The 16,934-nt window shown below is 46.8% G+C and overlaps 2 protein-coding genes across 2 annotated transcripts; one reads left to right on the plus strand and one right to left on the minus strand.

The window, feature by feature from the left end:
• Positions 1-3,158: 3,158 nt before the first annotated feature.
• LOC123066499 (chitinase CLP-like) lies at positions 3,159-4,409 on the minus strand. The gene is made up of 2 exons (XM_044489567.1): positions 3,885-4,409; positions 3,159-3,752 (listed from the first exon to the last, which is right to left on the minus strand). Exons 1-2 carry the CDS (start codon positions 4,407-4,409, stop codon positions 3,159-3,161), a joined length of 1,119 nt encoding a protein of 372 aa, XP_044345502.1.
• Positions 4,410-12,076: 7,667 nt separating this feature from the next.
• LOC123072335 (4-coumarate--CoA ligase-like 7) lies at positions 12,077-16,601 on the plus strand. The gene is made up of 5 exons (XM_044495897.1): positions 12,077-13,189; positions 15,376-15,562; positions 15,668-15,813; positions 15,910-15,977; positions 16,123-16,601. Exons 1-5 carry the CDS (start codon positions 12,167-12,169, stop codon positions 16,349-16,351), a joined length of 1,653 nt encoding a protein of 550 aa, XP_044351832.1. The 5' UTR covers positions 12,077-12,166; the 3' UTR covers positions 16,352-16,601.
• The last annotated feature ends 333 nt before the right edge of the window (positions 16,602-16,934 follow it).

Raw genomic sequence — 16,934 nt, forward strand, 5'->3', positions numbered from 1 at the left:
ATTGGGTACGGGACCATAATCCATCTATTTCACACATACACGCTAGTGCATAACAATATGGATTATGTGTATTATATTTGCCACTAGAACCGAGGGAATTAATTTCATGTAAATCGACCAACCACAGCTCCAAGAATACGCGGACGAGGTGGCTCGGGTCGGCGTCGGCACCGTCCAGCGCGGGCCACAGGCCCGCTTCCAAGTGCACGTGCAATGCACGTCTTCACAAATATTATAACCAGATGTGAGAAATCACATGCATAGAAAAGACATTCTGATAGCAATCCAAATACCATACTCAATTGAATACCTAACCTGGACAATACTCTTATTTTTGTGCGCCGGAAAAAATGGAATAGCAAAGCTAAGTATGCCTATATACGCTCAGATTATATATAAGAATCTTGGGTGAACAATTGCAACAAAGCACTAAGCAGCGATAAATTTAAATAAAAAATCCATTAACTATGCAGGCAGCAGGCTTGTTACAACATAGAGAGATAGAAAAATGCCACCTCCAGTAATGTAGCGCAAAGGAGTGGAACGAAGCATGAATGAGAGGTTGTCTGTTCTTCCCCATGTACATGGATCAGCAGTAGAGGCCAAGTATATAAGTACTTGACCGAACTCCACTCTTCGTGTACGGAGAGCCATGTCACCTTCTCGCCGCTGCAGCATGGGAGGACGGCTGGTTCACGTGACCCTCCAGCTGGGGGATCCAATGTGGCTGACCGTCGAGCTCGAGGCAGAGAAGTTGAGGGCAGCAGTGGCGAGATCCATGCCGACCAACCGGGCAAAGAGGAGGTCGTTGGGGAGGGACACATCGGCAAGATCCGGTCACCACGCGACCTGAAGAGCAACAGTGATCTCCACAAGCTGTAGGCCGACGGCGTGCTCCATCCCCTGCGATGGGGTGACCATGGCGGTGGCCACAGCTCCTCATGCTCGCCTCGATCTCGGCGACACACACTGAGTGTAGGAGGCAGCAACGACCTCGACGAAATCATGGCCTCCATCCCGGAACGCATGAAGGACCTCGGCCCCGTCGCTACTCCTCCCGCCGTAGCTGCACGCGGCAGCGGACCGTGGGTAGGAGGGCAGGCGGCGTCGCCTCGGCTGACGACAGGGAGCAGCGTTGATTTCGGGTAGGTGGCATCGCGAGGACGGCCGCGGCCGCGGGGAAGCACCCCGATCATGCTGCCAGGCCAATCCTTCTCCCCTGATCCCCTATCCCCGAAGATTGCGCCGCCGCCCCGGTCGTGTTGTTTCCATATATTATGCCATTTTTTTCTGTACCTAAACAAACGCGGGCGAGCGGATGGCAGAGTTTTGGTCCGCCCTCTAAAATTGCTAAACGCACTTTTGGTGAGGATTATTATTAATAAATGAATTCAATCATGTCGCTCTAAATAAATGGATTCAATCATGTGACTCTAATTACTTCGGATTGTTATGTGCACACTAAGCGGGGTGCAGTTAGGAAAGAAATGTTTTCTAATTAAAGTGATTTAAGGTAAGGTTAATTAATTTAGATTTGATTTTTAGTGATTGTTAGTAAAGTATGATGCGTCTTTAAAATCCTTTATTTGTTTCCTTAAAATCTATTATTTGTTTCCTAAAAAAATTTGCAATAATGGAAGATATCGGTTGATTTGGATAAGTTAGTAAATTTAGATCCGTGATTGCGTGCATGTTTGGAAAGTGCTGATTTGCAAGGAAAGAGCTGAGGGGTAAATAAACCGATGAATAAGAAACCAGCATCGAAAAAAATCTACGATGGTTAACCTACGAAAAAAACCGGACGAAAGTGGTGGGACGAAAAAAAACCTGGAAGCGAGACTACCAACTGCAGTTAGGAAAGAATTTCTAATTAAAGTGATTGAGTGATTTAAGGTAAGGTTGATTAATTTAGATTTGATTTTTAGTGATTGTTAGTAAAGTATGATGCGTCTTTAAAATCTTTTATTTGTTTCCTTAAAATCTATTATTTGTTTCTAAAGAAATTTGCAATAATGGAAGGTATCGGTTGATTTGAATAAGTTAGTAAATTTAGATCCGTGATTGTGTGCACGTTTGGAAAATGCTGATTTGCAAGAAAAGAGCTGAGGGGTAAATAAACCGGTGAATAAGAAACCAGCATCGGAAAAAATCTACAACGGTTAACCTACGAAAAAACCCGGACGAAAGTGGTGGGACGAAAAAAAAACCTGAAAGCGAGACTACCAACTGCGTTGGCAGTGCTTTTTTTGTACAATTGCTCATACTTATCAATGTTGAAGCTACATATATTAGAGGCACTTATTATATTGCCTTGGATGCAAGCTGTTGTTCTGCTAGCTGGTACCTCTTATGAAATACCAAGTGTTTGATTAGCACCTGAGGCATGTAGCTGGCGTGCTTTCTTTTTTTTATTAGTTTGAATTGCTTACAACATATGTCATGTGGTAGCCAAGGTGTGCTTCCTATCACAATTTAAATGTTTCTTCTTCGCTTTATTGTTATCCTGTATGAATGCATATGCTATACCTGAATTCCTATTAACTTAGCGTTATCTCTTTGACCAAAACGTTGTGAGCGGCATCCTCGCGCCAGGGCGCGATCTCGATCTAGTATTGACTAGACGAGGTTGGCCACGACGGCTACCATGTACTCCATCCATTTCATAATATAGGACATTTTTTGACAGTAATATTTTTATTAGCCCAATTTGCCTCGTAATTATTCTGTAATGAACACTATTCCTTTTTCACTATCTCATAAAATCGGCAGAGTGCCTGCCTTGCATCAAAAAAGAAAAGAATTCATGTTATTGTCGCTCAAACAGGTGTATTTAATATTAAAATACGTCTCGATACATTCATTTGAGCGACATGTAATTTAAGTCAGAGTTAGTAGAAAAAAACATAGATAAAGTGATGAACAAAAATTTACATTATCTCTTGGAGTTGTAGATTTTTTGGTGATATAAATTTTAAATCATCTGTTGGAGTTAGAGATTTAAAAACTCATTTGTTGGTGATGTAAATTTTATTCGAAGCATAATATATTTTACATCATACATTGGTGATGCTCTAAACCGTGAATAATACACCGTAGAGAAAGTGATGAATAGAATTATAGTACTATTATTACATGCTTGCAGCAAATTAAAGGGCGGTCTAGGCGCTCCTAGTGAAATTGAATTGGCCGCAGGGCGCGTAGAACGGCAGCCTGAAGAACCCGAGCTGCTTCTTCTCCATATCGAACTCCAGCAGGAAGTTCTCCATCTGGAACCCTCCGATGAGCACCGCCGGCGCCCTGCCGTCTCCGGCCTTCACTCCCTTCATCTCCACGAACGCAAGGCACGCTGTCCCCGGCTCCACGTTCAGCATCGAGCCACCCCCGAACATCGTCCAGTTCTTCCCGCCGTCCAGCGTCAACGTGACGCCCGGCACGAAATAGCCGCCCCGCCCGCTGACCAGCGTCCCCGAATCGTAGCACAGCTCGAACGGAGCCACGGGCTTCACCGCTCGCGCCACGGGCCAGCCATGCCGGCTCTGCGCCACTACAGCCTTGGCGAACGCGTCCACGAACGGGCGGTACACGTCGCGCCGTAGCGTGGTGTAGGGCACCATCGTGCTGAGCACCACGCCGCCGGTGGCGAGCGCGCTGTCCGGGACTGACACACGCGTGTTGTCCATGGCGATGGACTTGACCAAGACGCTGTACGCCGGATTTTCATTCCTTTGGACCAGCGGCGTGTACTCCAGCGACTGCGTCCAGTCGATCTCTGACTGCCCGTGGATGTGGAGCGGGCCGCCGCCGAAGATGGCCACGCCATTGCCGTAGTCGCCTCGGGGGAGGCAGAGGAGGAACTTATTGGCGACCTTCTGCGTGGACGCCACCTGCGCCGGCAGCGCCAGGCCGGAGCCCGCGAGCCCGGCCACGCCTGTGGAGCCCCGGGGCAGGGACGCCAGCAGCGTCTCCGGCGCGCACGCCGCCACTGCCCTCACGTTCACCTGGCTCACCGGGTTACTCCCGTCGGTGGTGTTGGCCACGATCCTGGTACGGTCGAGGCTCCCGGAGGCGCACACGCCGGTGACCGGGTTGTACGTGTACGCCGTGCAGGTGCCGTCCTTGCGCCTGTCCTGCTCGCAGCCTGGCTCATGGCAGCCCGGGACGGGGTAGGCGTTGGCGAGGCGGCAGGTGGGCAACGTGCACGGGAACTTGGCCGGCAGGCGGCCGGGCTGGCACGTGGACCAGACGAGCGGGCCGGCGATGTCGACGACGAGGTTGGCGCCGTAGTGGAACGGGAGCGTGTAGAGGGAGGTGGCGGGGTCCTTGGTCACCGGAACAAGAACCGGCAGACTCTGGCTCGACGCCGGCCAGGCAAGCGAGACTGCCAGGACGAGGAGGGCTACTAGTGCCATCTTCCTTGCACAAACGGTCGATCAGGTGGGGCTGTGGATTGGTTTCTAAGTGTGGATCGACGTATGTTTCTTTCTCTTTATATAGTGGGTTCCGGAGCATGTATGTGCGATCTCTGCACACCGGATTTAATGGCGATCTCCGCGGACTCGACGGTGACCTGTTTGCTGCTCATAGTTAAATTCTTGTCCTATGTGGCGGACACAGGACAGGAAGATGAAGATGCATGCGCGCGAGTCATGTACAGTGTGCCTGGAAAAACTGTTTAAGACCAAGTCGCAGTTGGAGGTTGGCGACTACAGGCCGATTAGCTTGCCCCATAGCTTTGCGAAGCTTTTTGCCAAGCTGCTTGCGAACAGAGCGAGGCCTCGCATGTCTGAGATCGTGCCCATGAATCAATCAGCTTTCATTAAGGGGAGGAACATCCATGACAACTACCTCCTCGTAAGGCAGCTTGCTCGGAAGCTTTATGCTAGAAAAGAGAAGGGGCTGTTTCTCAAGCTGGATATTTCCAAAGCCTTCGATTCTTTGTCGTGGCCATTCTTATTGGAGAACCTTAGAGCAAAGGGCTTCGGCCAGAGGTGGATTTCCTAGATTTCGATCTCCGCTCGGCAAACACCAGAGTGCTAGTCAATGGAGTCCCAGCTCGGCGCTTTCGACATGCTAAAGGGCTTAGGCAAGGTGATCCGGTCTCACCGCTGCTGTTCGTGATTGCCATGGACTCCCTCACTTCCATCCTCAAAAAAGCAACCGAGCAAGGAGTTCTTAACTCTTTCAGAGGCGTCTCTGCTACTCAGCGTCTATCTCTTTATGCCGATGATCTGGCACTTTTCCTGAGGCCGACCACACAAGACCTGACGTTCGTCAAGGATACCTTCGACATATTTGGCAACGCTTCTGGTCTCAAAATCAACTACGGCAAATCCAACGCGATTCTAATCAGACACAACGAGATTGATCAGCAGAGAGTGGAGGAGATACTGCATTGCAAACTGGGAAACTTCCCATGTCGTTACCTTGGTCTCCAACTTGCTATCAACCAGCTAACTAGAGCGGACTGGCAGCCGCTTCTTGATCAAGTGAGGAAGTTCATTCCGGCATGGCAAAGAGGATTCATTCAGAGGCCGGGGCGATTGATCCTTGTCAAAACCGTGATTGCCGCACGGCCCGTGCACCAACTCCTAGTGCCCCCCCCCCCCCCCCCCGCGTGGGTTCTTGAGGAGACTAATAAGTGGATGCGTTCCTTCTTCTGGGCTGGAAAAGAGAAAAGCCACGGCGGCCAATGTCTTGTCGCGTGGGACACGGTGTGCAAGCCAACAACCTTTGGAGGTTTGGGTGTGAAGAATCTGGAGCTGCAAGCGTTGGCACTTCGTGTGCGTTGGGAATGGCTGAGAAGAACGGATCCGACTAGGCCATGGCAAGGGCTGCACTTGATTGTTGACGACCAAGCACGAGAGGTCTTCAATAGCTTCGTCAGAATCAAGGTGGGGGAGGGATCTAGTGTCCTCTTCTGGAAGGACCGCTGGATTCATGGAGTGGCAATCGTTGATATCGCCCCTCTACTTCACGAGATGGTTAGCACGAGGAACAAGAACAGAAGAACTGTGAAGGACGCTCTCACTAACAATGCATGGACTCAAGATGTGCAAGGAGAGCTGTCTTTCTTGGGACACATGCAAGTTTACTCTCTTTGCCAAGCCATCAACTCCGTGGAGAGGAACGTGGCGGAGCCCGACCAATTCATTTGGCCTTGCCACGAGTCTGGAAGATACAATGCAAGCGCCACGTACAAGTGGCTTCACATGGGGCAGGTTAAAACTCCCACCGCTGAGAGCATTTGGAGAAGCTGGGCGCCGTTAAAATGCAAAATTTTCATGTGGCTCGCCTGCCAATACCGCCTTTGGACCTCTGATCATCGGGCTCGACACGGTCTGCAGGACACACCGTCGGCATGCTACACGTGTCTTCAAGATGAGGATAACCCCGATCACATTCTCGCTCAATGTGGTTACACGCGGGAGGTTTGGTTCACTTGTTTCAATGAGTGGAGGCTCAACACTCAAATCCCCGGCCCAGATGACACGTTCTTGCATTGGTGGCTTGAACAGAGGAAGCAGTTCAAAGGCAAGTTGAGACGAGGATTCGACTCCATCATAATCTTAATTGCCTGGGCACTATGGAAACAACGCAACGCACGAGTTTTTAACAATGTTCCTAAGCAAAGATCGGTGGATCAACTTAAAGAAGAAATCCTTGATGAGATCGAGGATTGGAGGAAGGCCGAGCTTGGCGGAGTTGGTCCTTTAGACCCTTTCGCGAGAGATTAGTCTTAGTAGCTAGGGCGTAGGTGTTGAGTGGGTTCGCCCTACGACTTGTTCGCATCTCGTATGGGTTCTTGTACATATTTCTCTGCCTTCTATAAAAAGACGGTATGCCTTTGGCATAGTCTCGAAAAAAAGGACCAAGTCGCAGTTGTAACCAATATCCCTCATGCTCCCTTCTTCGTGCGTTCACGGAAAAAGTCCAAAACAAACCTTAAACTTGTAGACGAAAATTAAACTTCCCATCCTTAAATCAGCACACCAAACTCTCTAATTCTTGACTATTTTGACCCTTGAGGGTGTTTGCTCGTATTCCTTTTTTCTTTCTTGAGGTGAGTTAGGGTTTTATTGAAACTCAAATAGTCTCCAGAATACAAATGATATCTGGATGGAACCCTAGCCACACGTGGCGACTCACTCATAAAGAAACAGCGGCCATAGAGCATCTCTAGCAGACCCCGTATAAGTGATCAAGCCCTTATAATTTTTGCGTTTTACAGTTTTGGTCAAAAAAAGTGTCCAGAACAGAAATGTAAAAATGGTTCAACCAGCAAAATTTTTAAGGGCCAGCGAAAATGCACACACGAAACCCATATATTTGGAGGTTGGAATGCCGAACCTAGGGGGGCGTATACCGGTCAAACATCATCGGAACAAACACGTCGCCGCGGAGTTTGCCGGAATCCGCCGTAAACTCGCCGGAATTCATCACCGAACACCGGAAAAGGCCGCTAGACGGTGCAATCGATCACCGCCGGTTCGAATTGGAGGAGCTCGACGTCACCGTGCCCTCCCATGACCTCAGCCTGACCGCCAGAATCCTCCCGACACAACAGGCAAATGGGCACGTCTCGGCCGGCGCGGCTGGCAATAGGGCAAGGCACGGACGGCGGAGGCGACGGGGCGTGCCCCCCATGGTGATGGGGCGCTGCCGGCAGGGACGGGGCGCGACCGACGGGCGACGACGCACGGCCAGCGTGGCTGGGCACCGCCGGCTGGGGGAAGGGGCGGCAGCGGCCGGACCGGAGGAAGAAGCTCTTTATCCCAGTTTTATAGTTTGTTTTACAGTATCTGTTCAGCCGTAGCTAAAATGAATCCTTAAAATGCATTTTTCTCGACCCGTATCCCAATTTTACAGTTTGCGATTTTAAGGAGCATGCTAGAGATGCAAAGTTAATTAAATGATACATTTAATGATATCAAATTTATATTGTGAATATCCATATTTTTTCCTCTAATCTTGGTCAAACTTTACTATGTTTGACTTTAGACACAACTTATATGTGAACTAAAAAGAAACGGAGAGATTATTTGATTGTAGCTGGGGTTATTTTCCCCGATTGTTATTTGAAGCAAACCAAGTTCATGTGGGGAGTGTCTAATTCTCGATGCTAGCGATTTCTAAGGATGCATCGCCTGCATCGCGAGTGCGCTGGGCCAGGCAAACAACACGACCTGAGTGCCTGCGTCTCACCCCCATGCTAAAAAAAGGTAGTGATGCTTCGCCTAGAAAAATATAGCGACTAACTTCGATAAGAAAAATAAAGAAGGCTACCAACATGCACGAACAAGTGCTCATTTTTTCTCTTTTTTGCACTTTCTTTTTTTCCTTTACATTTTCTCTATTCCCTAGTGTAAAACACACAAGGTTTAAATAATGTTCATGAAATGTAAAATTAGTTCGATAATTTATACAAAAATGTTCATACAATTGAAAACAATGATGGCATTTATAAAATTGTTCACATGCTTGTCACCAACATATTTTCAAATGTTCATGCACTGTAAAAATTTATTTGTGTAATTTTAAAAACTAAGTGTCATACCATGCAAAAATATATTGGTGACATTTGAAAATATATTTGCAATGCTTAATTATTTTTCCCATATTAAAACATGATCATGGATTTTTCAAAAAATATTCAACACGTGTTTAAAAAATATTCACAACATATTTAAAAAGATTCAATCTGCACTTTGTTAAATATTCGACATGTATTCCTATAGATGTTAAACATGTTTTCAGAAAATGTTCAATGTGTACTAAAAAAGTAAAAAATGAAAAGAAGGAGAAGAAAAAATAATAATAAATTCAATATGAAAATATAAAGAAAATAGTAATCTGCAAAGAAAACCCATAAAAGAAGGGGGGAATCCAGACTGTATCCTTCCTAAAACAGTATGGGAGGTTTCCCAAACCGCTGGTTATAGCACCGGTAGAAACGCTTTGTTGGACCGATCGGGTAGGACGTGGTAGCGAGAAACTCTTGAGGCGATGAGGTGCTCTATCTTGCAGTAAACGAGATATAAAATGGGTCTGTCTAGGACACATTTAGATGTAACATAATTATGTCACATCTAAGCTGATTTCCACACGGTTTGTGATCATTTTTTTTTTGTTTTAGTTCTTTTTTCTTGTTGCTGCATTATATATTTGTTCGAGCTTAGATGTGACATTCTTAAAAAACATCTAGATGTGAATTAGATAAACTGATATAAAATTTGAGGTTCCTGTGATGTATATAAGTTTTACTTTATGTTGATGTATATTAGGCTTTAGATCTGGGATGGCGGTCCCCGACGAGGCCCCTCTGCTCATGCGGCGTGCAGCGGGGGTTGGCGTGGTGTCGGGGCTCTGGTTGGGTGGCCAACGGTGCTCCGGTGGACGGGGACCTCCTGTGGTCGCCCTGGCGGCTGACGGCGCCAGATCCGGTCGTGGCTGCCCTGGCGGTTGGTGGCAGCAGATCCGCTGCGGCCCTTCGCCCCCTGCGCGGTGTGCTTCGGCCTCGCCAGATCCTGGCTGTGCCGGCTTGGCTGGCTAGGCCTCGGGCTGCGGGCAAATCTGGTGGTTGGGATCCAGATTGGGGGAAACTCCTGATCGGCTACTGTAATGAGCCGTATGTTATTATTATTTGCCTCTGGATTTTTTGGCTTTTACGATCCTCAAATCCTCAAATCCATGGATCCGGAGCCGGACGGGCTTCGCTTTAGATTAGATTTCAGGTGCATGTAATTGTATGGATTTGAGGATCGTAATTGTGGTATCCATTTGTGGAAATAATTTTAGTGTGTTGTCCGGTCACTATCCATTGGGGACTAGAATTTGCAAGTTGTGGTTGTAGTTGCTCAGATCAAACGTTTGGAAAATATTAATCATCTATTTAAAAAAATGTTAATCATGTACTAAAAAATGTTGCTAATGTATACCGAAAATATTGAACATGTATTATAAAGTTTGAACATAGAAACATAAATTTTGGAAAAATGTTGATCATGTATTAATATAATGTTATTTATATTTTTTACCATGTATAAAAAATGTCCCTGATATATACTTTTTCGAGTTGAAAGTTCCTTATATGTACTGCAAGTGTACAATGTGTGTGTGTGTGTGTGTGTGTGTGTGTAAAAAGTACTCATCAAAATATTTTAAGAAATATTACATCTATTTTTTCCAAAAATGCTAAACATGTACAAAAAATGTTCCCAATGTATATGAAAAATGTAAAATGTGAACTAAAAAATTGAACATAAAATATAAATCTTAAAAATGTTGGTCGTCTATACCAAAATGTTAATCATATATTTCGAAAATGCGAAACATGTATTAAAAAATATTCTTGATATATAATAAAAAAATTATAATGTGTATGGAATAAGTAGTCGTCCAAAATTTTTTAAATGTTAATCATGTATTTGAAAATGCTAAACATGGAATGAAAAAATGTTCTTGGTGTATATGTAAAATGTACAAATGTGTATAAAAAATATGCACATGTGTTGAAGAAAAAAACATGGATAGGCGGTGAAACCGAAGAAACAAAAGGAGCACCTCACAAATAAAAAAATAATAAAGCCCAAAGAAAACCAGGAAACCCATCAGGAAATGACACGGAACAAAGAAAAACAAAACAAAACCGAATACAAACGAACAAAACTGATGAAACAAAATAAGAAATAAAAAGCAAAGAAAATTATAGAAAATAGAGAAGAAAAGCTAAAACCAAAGAAAGAAAGAAGGAAAAGAAAACCAAAGAGAGAAAGAAAACAAGAAAACTCGAGAAAAACAGTGCAAAAAAGAAAAATGAAGGAAGAAGCAAAAGAAAATCAAAAAGAAAGAGAACGAAAATAAGAAAACGGGTGAAGTAATGAAAAAAAAAGCAAATACAGCGCAAAACATAAAAACAAAGAAAATCATACCCCAACAGTGATATCGAAGAACAAGCCCTCACACACAAAAACAGAAAATAACCACGAGCGATCCCAGCAGACAAAAAAAAAAGAACAGACAAAAATGGTTCGGTGCTGTAGCTACAACGCGGGGACAAAGCATCGTGCGAGACAGAAGGAGCACTCACAGTAAGCGAGATATAGGTTTTTCGGCCCCTTCCTGTAGTGAAGATCTCAATTCTATGTGTAGGCCACGGAATCGTGACACAACATGTAGTCCCACTTGGCTTCTCTAGTCCAGCACACTTTCTCTACTCAGACATTGTCATAGTGACAACAATGTCGATGAAGAAGGCTTCAGCAAGCCTCCAAATTGGATCATCACATAATAGGAGGTGGCAGGAACATACAAAATACTCGGTAATATTTTTTCCTGGGTTTTCGACCAATATTAAGACATGGCATGGTGGGGACTTGCCCTAGGGTCACCAGGAGCCCCGAGCTCACGGTCAGGCTTTAGTTGACAAAACTATCAAGTGTGGGTGCAACATTAATAATTATATTTTTATCATAAGGAACAATAGCAACTTCATCTCAAGAAGTATCTTTCGGGGGGGGGGGGGGGGGGGGGGGCATCATGGCCATAAGAATCAAAGTTGTCAAAGAGGGGTTTGTAATCTAATGAGTTCAAATGATCATAACTTTCAGCATCATAATTTTCATACTCCAGTAAACATGGAGGGTATTTAAACAATGTATGAGTTGAATAATTACTTTCATTTGAAGGTGGTCACGAGTAGCTAATCTGCTTCCCCTTCTTTTGTTCTTCACTCTTTTTTTTCATCTTTTTGAGCCAATGAGCTCTTGTCAATTTCTTCTTTCATTACCTATGGAGATGCTTTAACGAAGAATCGAAAGGCCTAGAAGACATGTACTTTCTCCATTTCTAAATATAAGTCTTTTTTGGAGATTTTAATATGAACTACATACAAATCAAAATAAATGAATCTACATTTAAAATATGTTTATATATTTCCGTATGTAGTTTATATTTGAAATCTCTAAAAAAGACTTATATTTAGGAAGGAGGTGCTACTTGCGCGTGACTTGTCCACTAGCATGCCGATGAATTATTAGTCGATTGCCGCTGCCTGCAGCAATACACAGGACCAGCCTTGTCAATTGAGACAGCCTGCCTCGCCACCAACCTTTGTCCCTCCCAACTCCTCGCCTCACTCTCGACCGACGAGCGAGTTCCCCAATCAAGAATGTCGTCCAGCGCCCACGGCGCCATCGACGCCCGCACCGGCTACTGCGCAACGACCAAGTCGTTCATCAGCCTCCGTGGGCCGCTGCCGCTGCCGCCTGCCGACGTCCCACTCACATTCCCGGCCTTCGCGCTGTCGCTGCTGCCGTCCCCTCACCCCGCCCACCCCGCGCTCCTCGATGCCGCCACCGGCGAGGCCGTCTCCTACCCGGCGTTCCTGTCCCAGGTGCGCGCGCTCGTGGGCGCGCTGCGGTCGCGCGTGGTGCCACTCGGCCGCGGCGACGTGGCCTTCGTCCTCGCTCCCGCGCGGCTCGACGTGCCCGTGCTCTACTTCGCGCTCCTCGCCGCCGGCGTGGTCGTGGCCCCGGCCAACCCGGCCCTCACCGCCGGCGAGGTGTCCCGCCTCGTCTCCCTCTCCGGCGCGTCCTTCGCCTTCGCGGTCTCCGCCACCGCCGCCAAGCTCCCCGCCGGCCTCCCCACCATCCTCCTCGACTCCCCGCACTTCCGCTCCCTCTTGCACAGCGACCATGGCGAGAACGAGTCGGCGCCGCTGGACGCCGGAGCAGTGTGCCAGTCAGCGACAGCGACGATCCTGTACTCCTCCGGCACGACGGGGCGGGTGAAGGCGGCGGCGGTGCCGCACCGGAGCTTCATCGCGAGGGCGGCGGGGCTCCGTGCCCTGCACGTGAAGGTGAAGTCGAGGAAGGCCAACGAGAGGACTCTGATCGGCGCCCCCATGTTCCACACCATGGGTTTCTTCTTCACGCTCAACGGGCTGGCGCAGGGGTCTACCACTGTTGTGATGACGGAGGCGGCCGCACGGGCAGGGCTGAGGGGAATGCTGGAGGCAGCGCGGCGGTGGGAGGTCACGGAGATCATGGCGGCGCCTCCCGTGGTGCTGGGGATGACAAAAGACGGGTGCCGGCTGACGAGCCTGGTGCGGGTCATCTGCGGCGGCGCCCCTCTGCCGGGATCGGTGGCGGAGCAGTTCCCGCGGCGGTTCCCCCACGTGGATCTGTGCATGGTTAGTCTTTCCGCATCACATCTCTTTTATTCTTTTTTACACTTTATCACTTAGCAGTATAAGCCCACCCCAAGATGAGTACTCTCTCCTCCGACTTTTCTAGAGCCTCCGGTATCACAGCTGAGATGTGTGTACGTCCTTTTTTATTTTATTTCTCAACGGCAAAAACTAAAAAAAAAACTGAGGGTCGACAAACGTATCATGCATTATATACAGAACAAATCTACTGCATGCACGTGAAGATAGACAGATGTAAAGGTCCAAAGCAAAAAAAGAAAAAATATGGTTGCACGAGTAGCATGCTCTGTTTAAATATGGGGGAAATTGGATTCAGAACATGATGTAAAGATCCAAAGGGGGGTTTGAAATGATGTGTCAAGCAGTCTATTGAGAAATCTTCACCAAGTCATGAATGTCCACTCTTCCTTTTAAGATTCTCTATTATGAAAAATCACGAGCCTCCGACCAACTACAAAATCATGGAGTATTTGCTACTGTATTTGTGTGCAGAAATTCAGCCATATATATTTGAATCAAATACTATTCAAATATCAAAAAGGCCATCATGGATTTGAGCTTGTAACTCTCACACACACCAACGTAAAAAATTGACTGCACCAACTTTCAACTTTCTACCAAAAAAAGCTGAAAAACAGAAGGAAACCCAAGCAGAAGGATTACCCTAGATCCAAGCTTGCCCTACCTCTTCTCTCTCGCTGGCGGTGGTACACAGAGATGTCTTTGGGATCTTAGATCTTGGTAGCCCGCATGACATTTGTGCGGCGGCACACATTATACTTTTGTCAGCATGTGTAAGCGTCTAACAATGTTCAAGCGCAGCCAACACTGGCTCTGGCGGAGTAAAGACCGGTGGCGGACCATGGCACGGTGCTGGCAATAGGAGTAGAAAGATTGCATTGTCTATTGGTAAATGCATAAATATAAATCAATCAAGAAAGACCAAATAGCCCTACCCCACCTCAAAGAGAAAAGGAAAGCGCGTCTTAACATTGAGCATCCGTAGAAGTACATGCTCTAGCCAATGTAACCAAAAGACCAATCTAATGAAAGAGACTAGATAATATATTTATACGTCAACACTCCCCCTCATGTGTATACATCTATACGTCAACCAAAAGACCAGTCTAAACATGGACCAAAAGTGGGCTGCAATTTAATTGCGTCAGCCGGGTCGTGAACTCAAGACCTCTTGGCTCCGATACCATCTAGAAGTGCATGCTCTAGCCAATGCAACCAAAAGACCGATCTGATGGAAGAGACTAGGCAATACATTTATACGTCAACACATTCAATGTCTTGCCCACCTAAATTAGGCTAGTTAAGCATGTCTGGTGAGATATGTGAAAAGGTGACAGTATCAATTAAGAAACACCAGAATACCCCAAGAAAAAGAGAAGTGTCTTAACCTTGACCATTCGATTTCTCGTCCAACTAAGTTAGGCTGATCAAACATATTTGGTGAGATATGTCTATCACTAAGTTTTACATGTTGTAGTGAAACTGTTTTTGAGGCAATAATTTTGTTTTAAATAACTACCCGAAGGCCCTTCCATGTGAAGGTTTGGTTAGTAAATGAACAACCAATCAACAACTATGAGCATGCTTGGTTGGTAGCCTCGATCTAGGATATATTATTCACTCAATCGCTATGAATCTGAGATACAAGATACAAATAGTAGCAGGAAGAAGGGGATCGGGGAATCGAGAGCCAAGGGGGTGGGAGAGGGGGAAACGCCCAACAGCGGCCGGTTCAGTCTTCAGTTTTTCGATGCCTTTCCCTGAAGCAATGTGCTCCGCTATATATCCTGTCATGCCTCCTCGGGTTGGGCTTGCAGCCTGCTTGGGCCTCATGGGCTGGGCTTGAGTCTCTTTAGTTGTGGTTGATGAAGTAGTTCCCATCATTCGGAAACTCTAAAACTTGCCAAAAATTGACTAGTATAGGGAGGTTGGCAATGCAAGATGGCTTCCAACCTAGTGGTAGTTTAGTTATTTTCGTTTGCTTGCCTACATATCGGCAAGCCAACTTTTGACATCAAACCAGACACTCCCTCAATTCCAATGAATAAGGCTTGCACGCACTATAAAATTGAATTTTGACCATATATTAGACGAACGAAATGTGTGCTGTATATGCAATAAAACATATACTGTTGAATCTGGTTCAGGGTTATGGCTCAACAGAGGCTGGGGGCATATCCTTGATGATCGACCGGGACGAGTGCTCCCGCATAGGCTCCTCCGGCCGCATCTCCCACAACGTCGTGGCGAAGATCGTCGGCATCCTCACCGGAGAGCCCTTGTCGGTCGGGCAGAAAGGGGAGCTGTGGGTGAGAGGTCCTTCCATCATGACAGGTTACCTGCCCCACGAACATCGTCCTACAGCGCACATCGCCCTCGGTTCACTGATATTTGTTGTGACGCTGCACTGGGATCACTTGCTGTTCTGTGTCCGTGCAGGCTACGTAGGTGACGACGAGGCGAACGCGGCCACTTTCGATTCGGAAGGACGGCTGAAGACGGGCGACCTTTGCTACATTGATCAGGACGGGTTTCTGTTCGTGGTGGATAGGCTCAAGGAGCTCATCAAGTACAAGGCCTATCAGGTCTGCTCTTGGCTCGTGAACAACTTGTTATTGTCATGTAGCAATAATTTTGTTCGCATGCATGCTTGATGCATGGTCCTAAACTGAATACTGCAGGTTGCACCTGCAGAGCTAGAGCTTGTCCTGCAATCGTTGCCGGAGATTGTCGACGCTGCAGTTATGCCGTAAGTCCACTGAAACAATAATTTCGGGATGCATTTCACGACGGAACATGGCAGATTACAAAACGGACTACGCTTGAAAAGAAAAACAAACAAACTGCTTATATATATAGCTCCTGGAGTACTGACGATTCGAGTGAATTTGCAGATATCCTCACGAGGAGGCAGGAGAGATACCCATGGCGCTCGTGGTGAGGCAACCCGGGAGCAAGGTCACTGAGGCACAGGTCATGGAGCATGTAGCGAAGCAGGTCGCGCCGTACATGAAGGTGCGCAGGGTGCTGTTCGTCGACTCCATACCGAGATCGCCGGCCGGAAAGATCTTGAGGAGGCAGTTGAAAGACCATATGCAGTCTTGCATTGTGTCCAGACTCTGATGAAGCCTGTGTCAATGAGTGAGATCCTCTTCGACCGCTGTAGGATGTGTTGCACTGGGCAAAAAGAAGACTTGCAATGCCGTAGACATGGTCCTAAACAACTGATACTCTCTCCGTCTCAAAATAAATGACTCAACTTTATAGTGACTTTAGGGGACGGAGGGAGTACAACAAAATGGATGGTAAATGACATTACATCCAATTGTATATGTAGTATTGATTGCAATCATGGACTGCTCACAGTTAATGTTCGAACCATGTAGTGCCGTCTAAAATTTATTTTTTGAGTCAATTGCACTGGTGATGCTATAACTTGGCGCAGACGGTCACATTGACGCTATAACTTGGCATAGACGGTTACTTTGGTGCTAGAAGTCGCGACATAAATCAAAGTGGTGCAAAAACTGGACTTTGACGTGCAAATATTGTGCTTATTGCATTTGTATACGTAATAGGTACTGACTAGGCGCGTGGACCCGCTGTCAGCCTGGACCGGGGAGGGGGGGGGGTGACTTGGATTTTCCGTAAACACCCTCGATTTTTTCTTACAAAAAAACACCTGTTGACATGGGAGAAACTGAAA

Source organism: Triticum aestivum, chromosome 3B (assembly GCF_018294505.1).
Source record: "Triticum aestivum cultivar Chinese Spring chromosome 3B, IWGSC CS RefSeq v2.1, whole genome shotgun sequence".
Classification (NCBI taxonomy): domain Eukaryota; kingdom Viridiplantae; phylum Streptophyta; class Magnoliopsida; order Poales; family Poaceae; genus Triticum; species Triticum aestivum.

Excerpts from the sequence above, each read along its gene's own strand:
- LOC123066499 (XM_044489567.1), bottom strand. The coding sequence starts at position 4,409 with ATGGCACTAGTAGCCCTCCTCGTCCTGGCAGTCTCGCTTGCCTGGCCG. Across the intron at positions 3,753-3,884 it reads GCCTGGCGCTGCCGGCGCAG|TCGCTGGAGTACACGCCGCT; the intron begins GTGGCGTCCACG and ends GACTGGACGCAG.
- LOC123072335 (XM_044495897.1), top strand. The coding sequence starts at position 12,167 with ATGTCGTCCAGCGCCCACGGCGCCATCGACGCCCGCACCGGCTACTGC. Across the intron at positions 15,814-15,909 it reads TCAAGTACAAGGCCTATCAG|GTTGCACCTGCAGAGCTAGA; the intron begins GTCTGCTCTTGG and ends TGAATACTGCAG. Across the intron at positions 15,978-16,122 it reads GTCGACGCTGCAGTTATGCC|ATATCCTCACGAGGAGGCAG; the intron begins GTAAGTCCACTG and ends GTGAATTTGCAG.